Source organism: Microchirus variegatus (assembly GCF_963457635.1).
Source record: "Microchirus variegatus genome assembly, chromosome: 12".
In the NCBI taxonomy this organism is placed as follows: domain Eukaryota; kingdom Metazoa; phylum Chordata; class Actinopteri; order Pleuronectiformes; family Soleidae; genus Microchirus; species Microchirus variegatus.
In genome coordinates this window covers 24,056,070-24,070,348 of record NC_139813.1, presented here as the reverse complement: position 1 = coordinate 24,070,348, position 14,279 = coordinate 24,056,070, and the positions used below count along the sequence as shown (strand labels likewise).

The 14,279-nt window shown below is 38.2% G+C and overlaps 1 protein-coding gene across 1 annotated transcript in view; it reads right to left on the bottom strand.

Annotated features, from left to right (window-relative positions):
- The window catches only part of LOC310935079 (dystrobrevin beta-like), a 30,867-nt gene that overhangs the window by 12,568 nt on the left and 4,020 nt on the right, over positions 1 to 14,279 (bottom strand). The window contains exons 2-11 of the mRNA XM_083898914.1: positions 12,587 to 12,710; positions 11,277 to 11,328; positions 5,611 to 5,702; positions 5,383 to 5,463; positions 4,573 to 4,786; positions 3,498 to 3,583; positions 2,359 to 2,513; positions 2,174 to 2,273; positions 1,031 to 1,197; positions 199 to 323 (exon numbers count right to left, since the gene is read on the bottom strand). Coding sequence (XP_083755040.1) covers positions 199 to 323; positions 1,031 to 1,197; positions 2,174 to 2,273; positions 2,359 to 2,513; positions 3,498 to 3,583; positions 4,573 to 4,786; positions 5,383 to 5,463; positions 5,611 to 5,701 — 1,019 coding nt within the window. The 5' untranslated portion in view covers position 5,702; positions 11,277 to 11,328; positions 12,587 to 12,710. The remainder of the gene's footprint in view (positions 1 to 198; positions 324 to 1,030; positions 1,198 to 2,173; positions 2,274 to 2,358; positions 2,514 to 3,497; positions 3,584 to 4,572; positions 4,787 to 5,382; positions 5,464 to 5,610; positions 5,703 to 11,276; positions 11,329 to 12,586; positions 12,711 to 14,279) is intronic.

Here is a 14,279-nt window from a genome sequence, read left to right as displayed (position 1 = left end):
ACTGATTAAATAACACCTGTAAGACGAGTATATTCACTATAAATAGGCTAATTAACGCCAACACCTGCTCTATTCCTGCTAAAACATGTCAAAATAGCTGCTGTGCTAAAAGGCTATTAAGGCCACTGCATACAAAAGTTTATTTACATAACGTCTCGAGCTAATGCCATCATATAATAATATGAAGTGAGGTCTTACACGATGTTGGCCAGGTTCAGCGTCTTCTCGGGTTCCTCGGGATAAACGGGTCGAGAGGATTCTCTGGACGACACGCAGCCCAGAGTCCTGCTCAGGGCGCGGCCGAGCTTCGTCGCTGGTGACTTCTACACAGAGAGAGAAATATGAGGTCTGAGCATTTGAAGACCATGTGACGTTTAGTGTGTGGAGCTTCTAGTATCTCCACACTCACTCCACAAGCCATAAGATCTGTGTGCCTATGGTTCTTCAGTAACTTATTTGCTGTATCTATATCGATAAATTGGAGCTGCAAGGTGCAGGAACAGCAGGAGCTGCGATTGAACATGCGGGCCACACGATACCACTTTTATTGATTACCGATATCGATATTAGCCTGATACGGAACATTTATTGTTCTCCCAAAGAGAAGAAATAAACAGCCCAAACATGACTCAGCTAAAATGCTTTTGCTGATTTTCATTTACATTTTTTGAAGCATCGGTATTTCACGTTTCTATGTATCAGTCCGATATCCGATCCTGTGATTTTGACCAGTATCGGAATCGATAAAGATACCAACTCCTATCGAGTCCAACTTTTGCCATTTTTGTACTCAATTAAATAGTTTTCATCAAATTCAAGGACTTTTCAAGGACTATTCAGGACCAATTCCCAATTCCCCAAAAATTCATTTAAAGTATTTTCTTAATTTGCCACTTAATTTAAAAGGAAACATGAACATTATACCTTTTCATTTACAAATTTTTGTTTAATAAATTCATATTTATTATATACACACACACAGAAGTGGAGCCCCCTGGTGTGACGAGCGGGGAAGCGCGCCATGACTCACCCAGGACGAGTGCTCCTTCATCTGGTGCTGGCTGCTGTGCGAGCCGCTGACGTTGCCGCGCCAGAAGCAGTCCTGGCAGAGCTGGTAACCGCGGCAACGCAGGCAGCGGTAGCGGAAGCCCGTCATGCCACTGCAGCGGCAGTAAGAGCACGTCACAGGGTGACGCACTGAGGGAGAGACAGAGAGATGGAAACCGTCAGTGACCGGATAACAAGTCGATAAAGAGTTTGTTCATCCTGGGTTTATTTATACCTTTGTGAGGTCCAAAAATAAACCGTGTGTCTTTATAAAGATTTAAAAAACAAAAACTGATGTTCATTAACAGCTGCTCTGAGCTGAATACACGGATAAAACATTTTGAAATAATCAGATATCAGTATCAGAGATATGAAATATGAACATTTCAAAGTAATTTTACCAATTCATTTTTTTTTTTTACAAAATATCCTACATATATTTGCTCATAATTGCTATGAAATGTACATATAAAAGTATATACACTACATTATAAAAGATAATACTTGTTTTGTCCAGAAAATATTGATAATTGTTTCCCAAAACCTCCAAATGATGATGTTTTCAAACGTCAACAAACCAAAATGATTAGGTTTTAATGATTCTTTGCTTATAAGGAGCAAAGAAACTAGAAAAAAACCTGTTTAAATAACTGAAAATAAGCAGTCAAAACAACCAAATCAATCATCAAAATTGTTAATTCATTCATTCATTCGCTCATAATTGCTATGAAACGCACATAAATCACTGTCACGTTGGAGATACACTGGGATACATGGTTTTTAGCACACAATAACAAGTGAAATAGGAGTTGGAAACTTCAATAAGACTATTTTAAATAAAGCGTTCCTGATATAACTGAAAAGTTGCACTTATTTTCAAGAAAATAGTAAAATCTCAACACAATTCATGCTTTTTATCACTTTGTACAACTAAATCATATATTGTCCAATCCCTACTTGGTATAAACTACAAGAAGTCAATTGTAAATTAGTTTAAAGTAATGTTATTGACAATTTTCCTATCCTTTCTCCCTACAAACAGATGATAATAACATGAAACTCATGTCCTTGAGTGAAAAGGACAAAGACAAACTTAAAGAAATACTTTTATCAGGAAATCAGTTACCGTGCTCCACGTTAGCCATGCGGTGCATGAGCGGCAACCACACGAGACACGGCGGGGGATCAGCGGCCACGTCCAGGAACATGTTGAGCATCACCCTCTTCTACAAAAACCACAACAACAAATACAGTAACGTAAATTAACATAAAGAAAAAAACTCAAATGTGAGGAGAATAACGTACGAATACCTGTTGTGGAAAACACGAGCGCGCTAACGTGTGATCGTAGCCAAAGGACGGCCCTTCGTGAACGGCGGTGGGCAACTTGAGCGCCTCCCTGAGAAACCAGTCAAACTTGGACTGAAGCAACACACCGTGGGAGTCGGAGACCTGAGAAAACACATCTGCACACAAACACACACACAAAACACACACTAGTGTTAACGTCCTATTACATAACCTCTGCTTTTTTCTTTAAAACTCTTATTTAAAGGTGCTTTTTTGTGGATAATGTGACGCGTTATTTGTCCCCACAATCGACGGGAACGAACAGCTGCACTGACGTACATTCTCCACAAGGTGGCACAATATGCAACACGTGCACATTATGTTCATCCTGACACATATACAGTACATTTAGATTTATATCTCACATATAAGCTGTAAAAAATGTAAAATGTATATGTTCTCATACAGAAAAAAGGGAACTAGAAAGAGCATAATGTAGAAAACTAACTGTTCACGATTCAAAATACTAGTTTATTTAAATACTGATCATTGCAGGGTGAATTGTGAGTGGGTAAACTGGGCAGCAGAGCTGAACGCAGTCGTTTTGATCAGAAATATCAAAGAAAGTTATGATTTTGCAGCTTTTTATATTGGAAACGATGAGGAGGAATCACAGTTGAGTGATAGATGTCCTTTTAAAGATCTTTTTCCAGCAGAATAGTGTCACTTTTATAGCTTTGCGTTGTATTTGGATGTAAAAAAAAAATTTAAACACAGTAAAAAGAACATATACAGTATATATAGACGTTTATATCTCACATATAAGCTGTCTTCTCTGCATGGTCTGCCTCCAACATGTTCTCATACAGAACACGGGAACTAGAAATAGGATTTTGTAGAAAATTCATCCATAATATACACAAAATGTACTTAAAATGTCTGATTCTTCTTTTCTTTTTGATGAGAAACAATGAGGAAGTCTTTTTTAAGCAGAATATCATCACTTTTCTAGCTTTAAGTTGTATTTGGATGTAAAAAACACAACATTTCACAACTGCAGAATAATGCTCGTACACTTCAAAGAAAATTATAAAATGAAATAACCTGGTTTTCTAGAGACGTTTGATGAGCAAACTACAGACAAACAAAGCTATACTCACAGCGGAGTTTATCAAGCAGTTTTCCTCCACACAGCACGGCCAGCATCGTCTTCACAGACAGAACCGTCAGTCGACCTTCAGGTTCACTGGACACACAAAACAAAACAAACAAGTTCGAAACAAGTGTATTATCAATAACACAGACATTGAAATCAAAAACTCTTGGGCAAAATGTTGCTAAAACTGAATTGTTTTTATCCGATAGAGCCTCGAGCAGTCAAATTAAAATTATATCAGTGGATGTTTGTTTATTTTCAACAAGTACACAAACTGTAGGGCTGAATACTAATCCTCATTTATTATAAAAGATCATAATGGAGTACTTGTTTGGTCCAGAAAACGTTGAAAATTGTTTCCCAAACCTCCAAATGAGTTTTCAAATGTCAACAAACCTGAAACCTGAAACTTGTTTAAATCACTAAAAAATACAGTCAAAACAACCAAACAACTATTAAAATTGTTAATTCAGTTACTTAACTGTGGACAAATCGTCCTAATAAAGTGTAGGGCTGCAATTAATGATTATTTTTTTTATATAAAAGATTATTTTCTTGAATAATTCAGTCCTTGTTTGTCAGAAAATGTTGAAAAAGTGTTTCCCAAACCTCCAAATGATGATGTTTTCACACGTCAACAAACCAAAATAAATACATTTTAACGATTCTTTTGGTTTATATGGAGCAAAGAAGCTGAAACTTGTTTAAATAGCTAAAAACAGTCAAAACAACCAAATCATTGATCAAAACAGAAAAATTAATCGGTTAATTTTATCCCTAACAAAGTGTGAGAAAGGCTCAGGTCAGTTCACAGTTAAATCCCAGCGCTGTGTAAGCAGATTTAAATCATTTACGTGGGTATCTGAAGCTCCGTCGACTTGTTTTTTTATAACTGTCGCTGATTTAATTGTGTTGTCGTGCAGCCGCTTCACTTCCTGTCGTTTACTGAGCAGCAGCAGCAGGTCGGTGTTTATCTAATAAACCCAACAATCCAGTCATGCTTCTGATATTAGTGCGTCAGGTCAGGGAGGGGACCGATTTAAACGGAATCGTGGGTAAGGAGCTGATAATCTCTTTACCTGTCCACAGCTGCCAATAAGAACTCCACCAAGAGGACGGTGCACTGGTGAGGGTTGATGGTGTGAGTGGTGGGCAGACGTTTGCTGAGCTGGTTGAACAGCGACGACACCAGGTTTTCCAGTCGCGTCACGGAGATGCCCACGTTGAGCTCGATGGCGTTCAGGCCGGCATCGCGCACCGCCTCGATCACGTTGTAGATGTCGATCAGATGCACTGGAGAATAAGAATGAATCATTTTTGAATTGTGAATAAACTCTGATCAACATGTTTCAACATTTTCTGACTTTTACGGACCAAACACTACTACTAAAATATAACTGACAGGTTTAACTGATTATGAAAATAGCTTGTTGTGTTTTTATGGATAAAAAAAAAACACATTTTAGCTTCAAAAACGTCAACTCATTTCCTATTTCTATAACTTTTTAGTAGAAATAGGAAACTTACTCTCAAAACCTTTATGGGAACAATCACACGGTCGCTAAAAATGAGTCACATGTAGTTTTCTTATTATATTGTTAATTTAAGCAATTTTTACATTACAAGAGTTAAATATTTTCTTTCAGCACAACCTGTCAAATGACAGCCAATCAAATCAAGAAAATGTGATCTTTACATCACAACACCTTTGCTTTTTTGACTTTTTTAAATTTCTCCTCATCAAACAAATAAAGCAAGAAGAAATAAAACCTCAAAATGTCAACATTTTGTGTATTTAAATGTATTTTTTTTAACCCAATCAGCACACAGATAGGTTTAAATAGCTCATAATGACATTGTGCCAATAGAGGGCAGTGTTGTGGACTCACGGTTGCATTTCTTCTGTATAAATCTGAGCTTGCAGGCCGTTCGATACGTAGACAGACAAATGCCGTCAAAGTTCTCCTCCGCTGCGATGAAAAGAAGATGAAAACGTCGTTGTGATGCAGCATCGGACAAACACAACACAGAGAATAAACATCAGTGCACAGAGCAGGAAAACACATGGTGTGATGATGTAATTTGTGTTTACGTTAAAGTTCAAAAAGGTCGCTCACCAAGCTCCACAAAGATCTGCCTCCCCTCGACTCCTGACGTCACTGGAGCCCCCCTCCCTCGGTCTCTTGGACTCCCCTCCGCCATCACCATCCTGTACCAACGACACAAGTGGAAAAAAAAAACAGTTGAGAGAGTTTTTATGTTTTTTTTTGCCTCATAAACAAACATATTAGAGGTGTAATCACTGGCCTTATGACCAATTAGAGTTAGTTTCATATGAATTTGTGGATATTGTGATTACTGTGATAACAGCTCCAGAAACATCAACAATCAGCTTCAGCTCTTTTACAATAAATGAATCAACAAAGTCAGTTTTCACACATTTAATATCCCAACACGGCAGCTAATCTGAAAGTTTCCACAAATTAAAATTAAATGTGTTTGGATTCACACTTATAACAACTTCAACATGAATACGAGTTGATTAACATTTAGAAAAACAACTTAAAATTTGAATAAAGCCACGAATAAAGTTGTAATCTTTTGAAAATAAAGTCTTGGTATCATGAGAATACAGTTGTACTCTTTTTGGGAATAAGGTTGTGATATTATGAGAATAAAGTTGTAATCTTATGAGAATAAAGTCGTAATTTTATGAGAATAAAGTCGTAATCCTATGAGAATAAAGTCTTCATCTTTTGAGAATAAAGTTGTGATATTTTGAGAATAAAGTCATAATTTTAATGCGAATAAAGTTGTAATCTTTTGAGAATAAAGTTGTAATCCTTTGAAAATAAAGTTGTGATATTATGAGAATAAAGTTGTGATATTATGAGAATAAAGTTGTAATCTTTCAAGAATAAAGTCATAACCTTTCAAGTATAAAGTTGTAATCCTTCCCGTTGTAAATATTATTCAAACAAAATCCCAGATGATCAGCTGCAATCTGCGTTAAGATGAGGAACGCAGCGTGAAGTTTCATTTTGATTTTGACACATTGAAAACAACAAAACTCTGATAAAAAAAAAAACCTCTGATAAGAACCTCACAAACACCTAAAATGGAAAATACAACCTAGTTACTGTAACAGTAAGTTTTATTTTTACACACACACAGGTTTACTGTGTACATTCCGACACACCCTGACGACGCGTCATGTGACCAGCTCTGAGACGGAGAGTCAAATTCAAGGCCACCAGAGGATGAGCTGAGTGAGCTTGGTAAATAAACACATTAATGAGAGCAGCTGATGAAATCTGACCTCAGAGCTGCCATTTAGACCAGCGAGCAAGGACACAAGGGAGCGAGGGAGGGAGGTAAGGGAAGGGAAGGTGGGCAAGTGAGTCGCCCAACCTCTGCTGTCAGGTGACACAGAAAACACCAGAGGATAGCGGTCGCCATGGCAACAGTTATACTACACCGCAAGAAAATTGAGAGACGCGCACGCAAATATTTGCATTCCTTGTTCAAATGTGGTGACAAGCCAAGACCCGACACACACACGCACACACACACAGACACACACACACGTCGTACACAAACACACACACATTCCACAGAGGATTTGAAAGCTTCCCAGGAGACTTCATGCTTCATCCTGACAAAAGGAATCCTCCTTTTTTTCACTCACTTTCACACACACACACACACACACACACTCACACAGGCACGCATGTGCACGCACACACACACAAACAGAGCTTAATCTTATTTCCATAAATTTGGACAGCCTCAGCAAAGCCTTTACCATAACCTTAACATTACTTAAGTAAATGTCTTAAAGTATAAGACATGTATTGTACTTAAGTACCCAAAGTCATTTTCTGATATAAAATTAACTTAAGCTTTAGAAGTTAAAGTATTTAAAAAAAAGCGAGTAGTAGTTAGGATCGAGCCATGGTAGGACGAGTTGTCTTTCAACTGGAAGGTTGTGGGTTCAATTCCTGGCTCTGCTATTCTATGATGTGTCCTTGAGCAATGACACTTAACCCCATGTTGCAGCGTGTGAATGAATGGGTGAAAACTGTTGTGTGAAGCAGCTCATCAAGACTAGAACAGCTCTATATTATGTATACAAATACAGACCATAAGACCAACTCTACTTCTTCTGATTTTAGTTGGGAGTAAAGAGTAACAAAGATAGTTAGAGGAAATGAAGTAAAAGGCGTAAAAGTTAATATAAATAACAAATTAAAGTACAGATATGTAGATTTTGTACTAAAGTACAGTAACAAAGTATTTCTGCCTCATGAGGACAAGGTTTTGGTCTCCATGAGGACGACTGGTCCTGACAAGGTCAGCATTTATGCCACAAAAGGCCTCACACTCACACACACACACACACACACACACACACACGCTGTCCTGTTTCATTTCTATTGGTCACTCGCGGTCAGAGTCAGAAACTGCTGACACAAAGTGTAACTTTAAAAAGTTGCTGCTGCTTGGCCTTTGAGGACGATACATAATAACTAACAGATACAAAGTGTCTAAAGACTAAACTATGTGCAGAGGACGTCCTGTGTCACTGTGATACACCAGGAGTTTACAGCGTGGAAACATGTAACAGTATTTTTCAGATAACAAGTGCTTTCTTGTATTCTCCAGCCAATGTGGAAGTGACTGAAACCTGTGTTCACTTCAATGGCCACAAGGGGGCGACTTGACTAGTTAAGGCCACGTCTGATACGATTTAAAGGACCAATTAGGGATCATAATCTTTGGAGAATAAAGTCGTAATATTTCAAGAAGTTATAATATTGTGAGCATAAAGTCGTAATATTGTGAGAATAAAGTCGTAATATTTCGAGAATGAAGTAGTAATCTTATGAGAATAAAGCCGTAATTTTAGAAGAATTAAGTCGCAATGTTATGAGAACAAAGTCGTAATCATTCTCGAGAATAAAGTTGTAATTCTTCAAGAATAAAGTCGTAAATTGCGAAAATAAAGTCCTAATCTTACGAGAATAAATTTGTAACATTATGAGAATAAAGGTGTAATATTAAAAGAATAAAGTTGTAATCTTTCAAGAATAAAGTCCTAATTATTATTCCTTACAAAATCTGAGCTGATCAGCCGCAACCTGTAAAATCGTACCTGCTACAATCCAATCCACGAAGAATCTATTTATAGAGAATAAATACGCACATCTAATGTACCAAAATATTGCGATTTAAGGTTTGGCACCCCTAGTGAACACTGTGTGATTGACAGCTCATACCATCCAATGGCTGCCTGGTCCAAGTGTGAGCTCCCAGTTTGAAAAGCTGACATGAGGTCATGAGTCAAATCTCTAATCTCGACGCTCCAAACTGGGAGTCTATTTTAAACCCAGAAGTCCATGTCCACTTTTTATATACCGGGCGGCGTCTATGTTTAGCCCTGAGACAGATGTCTCACATAGTGACAGAAGTCGCTTTATAGCCTCACCGCGTTATGTAATTCACTGGTGCTCGACAAATAAGCTCATTTACGACTTGTTCTTATTTTGATTTGAGGCCACTGTGAAGCAGGAAACCACAGGTTTGGTGGGTTCCATCATCATCAGCTGCTTCACTTCCTGTCAGCTGCCTTCATCGCTACCATTATAGACCAAACATGGCTGCTTCTAAAAGTCTCACTCACTCGTCCACTTACAACGCACTCAGACTCCCATAGTGAGTAAATTGTTATTTCCAGCCGAGGCCTCGGTCTGTCTGTCTGTCCATCAGTCTGTGTCTGTCTGTCTGTCTGTCTGTCTGTCTGTCTGTCTGTCTCTGTGTGAAACTGACATGGAGGAACATTTGGCGTGAGAGTGAGGTTAGCTAGCTTCTTATTTTAACTCTAAACACTCTTGGTGGATATAATTACCCTGCCCACTGTGTCAGAGGGGGCCTGGAGAGGCTCAGTTTTAACACTTTATCACTGGGCGTGGCCAAATCTTCAGCTGACAGAACAAAGACGTAATCTTTCGAGAATAAAGTCGTAATCCTTCGAGAATAAAGTTGCCATCTTTCGAGAATAGAGTCGTTAATCTTTCAAAAATATAGTTGTTGTAATCTTTCGAGAAGAAAGTCGTAATCCTTCGAGGATAAAGTTGTTGTAATCTTTCGAGAAGAAAGTCGTAATCTTTCGAGGATAAAGTTGCCATCTTTCGAGAATAAAGTCGTAATCTTTCAAGAATAAAGTCGTAATTTTTCGAGAATAAAGTCGTAATCTTTCGAGAATAAAGTCGTAACATTATGAGAATAAAGTCGTAATATTATGAGAATAAAGTCATAATCTTGAGAATAAAGTCCTAACCTTTCGAGAATGAAGTCGGAACATTATGAGAATAAAGTCGTAATCTTTAGAGAATAAAGTCGTAATATTATGAGAATAAAGTTGTAATTTGAGAATAAAGTTGTAATCTTTCAAGAATAAAGTTGTTGTAATCTTTCGAGCATAAACTCGTAATCTTTCGAGAATAAAGTCGTAATCTTTCGAGAATAAAGTTGTAACATTATGAGAATAAAGTCGTAATATTATGAGAATAAAGTCATAATCTTTAGAGAATTAAGTCGTAATCTTTTAAGAATAAAGTCGTAATATTATGAGAATAAAGTTGTAATTTGAGGATAAAGTTGTAATCTTTCAAGAAAAAAGTTGTAATCTTTCAAGAATAAAGTTGTAATCTTTCAAGAATAAAGTCGGAATATTTCGAGAATAAAGTCGGAAGATGATGAGAATAAAGTCGTAATCTTTCGAGAATAAAGTTGTAATCTTTCCAGAATAAAGTCCGAACATTATGAGAATAAAGTTGTAATCTTTAGAGAATAAAGTTGGAACATCATGAGAATAAAGTCATAATCTTTAGAGAATAAAGTCGGAACCTTTTCGAGAATAAAGTCGGAACATTATGAGAATAAAGTCGTAATCTTTAGAGAAAAAAGTCGGAACATTTTGAGAATAAAGTTGTCATCAGTAAATGGCTATCACCACGCAGTGTTTACACTGCTCTGATCTTATACATGGATGTAAACATTTTAAAATAAGTATTTTGAGAATTGGAGGATGGGTCAATATGATAAATGTCATGTCACATTCATAATAAATCACTTTCACAATGTTTATATATATATTCAGCAAACATAACAAGTGAAATAGCGGTTGGGGTCTTCAAAAATATCATTTTAAATCAAGAGTTTTGTTGCTATGCACAACTAAATCATCTATTGTCCAATCCCACTACAACAAGTCATTTGTAAATGAGTTTAAAAGGTAATATTACTGACAATTTCCGATGATAACTCAAACTTGTGTTAGATGTTGTGTCCTTTGGTGAAAAGGACAAAGACAAACTTACAAAAAGTTACTTTTATCAGGAATTCAGCTACAAATTCTACTTACTCTTTTGTGTTTTTCGTCAAAGTCTTTGAGCTTTCGAAAGTAAAAGACATGAGGTAGAAGTGGGGGGTGGATGTGTGTGTGTGTGTGTGTGTGTGTGTACAGCTGACTACAGTGGAGCATACTGTGTTTGTGTGGGTGGTGCTGCTGCACGCTGCTGCCATTGCACCACGGTGTTTTATGAAGGCTGACATTTGCTGAGCTTTACAGAAACAAACATGCAAACAGCACACGTTGCCCTTAAATACACTCAGTATATAATAAAGACACTCACACTGTTAAGGTGAGTGTATAAGACGGTTTTCTTAATGTGTGTGTGTGTGTGTGTGTGTGCGTGTGTGTGTGTGTGTGTGGTCGTACCTCTCTGTGTCAGGGGGTCACACAGGACAAGAGGAGCTTCAATGACGGACGTCTGACAGAGAGAGACACACAGAGAGAAGAGAAAGACAACCTGAAAAGTCTTTTCAGTCTGCAGACAAAGACGTCTAAAGGCTCTTTGGAGACACCAGAGGACACACACACACACACACACACACACACACACACACACACACAGAGTGAGACATACAGTAGTAGTGTGCACAAAGTCTGAGGGCAACACCAGCTCAGCATTGTTGTCTGTCAAAGTATGTGGGTTAGTTAGTGTTCAAATGGATTAAAATGATGTGACTTATTATATTTGTGTATGTGGACATGAAATAGAAGGACACATTCCAGGAGAGTCAGGGTTGTTACAGTGCAAGAGGAGGTCACATCAAATACTTTAACCAACAGAAGGTGCTTTTTTAAAAACTACACGTTTTCTGTATTTTCTGAATGTGTTCCAGTAAAGCGATTGAGGAAATAATTATACTGTAAGGTCATTATAGCAATGCTAAAACAACAAATCTAATTTTGCTATGGGACGATGTGAAAATCACGATAACAAAATAATTCCAATTGTTTGACACATAGAAGGGCAGAGTCTCCTGTCCACAATCTACCTGTGGTTACATTTTTTTTTTAATAATTCAAATGTAGTTTATATTAAGTGTGAAAACATGATTTACTACTAATAAGCAGTTTGGCTCATTGATTAATTGACTAATCGCTGTTACACTGAGGGGTTTTTATAAATTCGATGGGGATTTTCATATAAAATTACACAAAAAAGGAGCATGCGTTCGAACGCAGGTGCTCGCAAATCACAAATGTATTTATTTATTGATTTATTTAAATCAAGTGCAGACATCACATCGCTTTGAATTATAGAAACATTAGCACGTCTCGCTGCAAAGTCGGCACTGACATTATATTTCGTTATGTTAATGCAGTGCTAAGTTCCAGGGATGCCCCTCCCACTTCTCAACGTACGAGTCTCACTGAACTCTCTCTCCTTTTACTTCAGTGTGAGTGTGTGTGTGTGTGTGAGTGCATGTAAAAGGGGGCGGAGTCTAGCATCAATGCAGGCCACCCAACGAGTGCACCTGTGCAGAAACAACACACATACACACACACACACTTCAGAAACACATCAGAACAGTGGTTACACTTCAAAAGTCCCGACACCTGAAGAGGCCAAATGGTCCTTAAAAACAAACAACACACACACTCTCACACACACCTGTTCATCTGCTCTGAAACATGCACTACAGGCCGGTAAATGAAGCCAAACGTCAAAGAGAAATTACCTCTGTGTCCAGTTCTGTGGGTAAAATCCACAAATTAAACGTCCACGAGTGGAACACAAGAAGTAGAAGTACAAGAAGAAGAAGACACTGATCGAGGGACAGGCGTCAGGCAGACGAGTTGGTACTAAAGAAGGGTGAGAGGGTGTTTACCACCGTGCATGCCACATGAGCACATTACCACTCGCAGCTGCTCGGGATTCTCAAAGTCTGCACTGACAGCACTGACCACTGTGTGTGTTATACATAATATACTATATATATATATACACACACACACACACATACAGTAGACAACTGTAGACACCGCCTCAAACAAAACCACTAATTACTCTGCATGCAAAACCAGAGGAACATTACCTCATCTTTAAACTCAGTCTTTAATTATCCAACATTAATCTCAATAATAATCCACATCAACTGATTTCAACTGGCTTTTATTGTGATTTTAACTATTAAGCAAAAACATAGTTCAACACACACACACACACACACACGCACACACATGCCTTTAAGTCCTGAATCTGTGCTGAATAGAAACAGGTTGGACCGAAAGCAAATCCCTCTCTCCTGCGATCTCCTCACTCCTACAGCTGACCTTTGAACCGCGGCGCTGCCATAGAGACCAACCCCAACTGACCCGGCATGACTCCAGGGTGGGTTTGTCGCCCGGACAGACAGACGGACGGACAGGTAAAAACAGAACTCCGACTCGTATCTGGTTACGCGTTTAAAACGGGCAGCTAGCAACGTCACGGGGGAGAGGTGGGGGAAAAACTGGTCAGGCTCTTAAACCAGGGCTGAACAATGACTCGATGGTATTTAACACTTTTAACCACCATACAGACAAAGGACAATTATTTACAATGGAAGTTTCTCATGCCGTATTTTCATCATGGTACGGTTCGGTTTGGTACACTTTGGACTGGTAAAGCCCAGGGTCGGGGAGAGAACAGCACCTTTTCTTGGTAATCGGGGTTTCTGTTGTGCCCAATTGGCCACATCAGTGACATACGTGGCGTAAATACGGTACGACGACAACGACTGCGACACGATAGCTTTTCTGTCGCCCAGTCAGCTAACCTTACTGTACCATTTTAGCCTAGTATCCCAAGGAAAGGGTGCCAAAAAATGGGACCCTTGGTGCTGAAACTACTTCAAAAAGTTCACATACAGTACAAAAAACTGTTTCTTTGCCATAAACTGAGCTCTAGAAAACAACAAATTATCTTGCAGTGTGTTTGTCATAGAGCATATTTTCTTTAAGCCGACCAAAAAGTGGCAATACATTGAATATCCACTAGGGGGAGGGGCTATATTGGTCAATGGGAAGATAACACACTTTATTTATATAATGAGTTAACATTTCCAAGAGAAGTTTATGGTATTAGATCTTCTTCAACTGTGCATGATGTCAGTTTAGTAAATCATAATATTTAGAGCACGAATGAGCGGACGCCAGCGTGACTGACAGCTAGCATTATCCGATAAGAGTCCTCTGAACTTACGGCAAATCGCGATTCAAGAGGCTTCAAAATGTGACGATACAACTGGTTGATAAAGAGTTGGTTATGATCTAAAAAGACAAAAAAACACAGAGGACTTCAGCAGAAACTAGAGAAGAAAAACTTTAACATCCTTTTGCAGCTGGTGAAAACTACCTTGTGCTCTCCTGTTGTCATATTTTCAAACATCT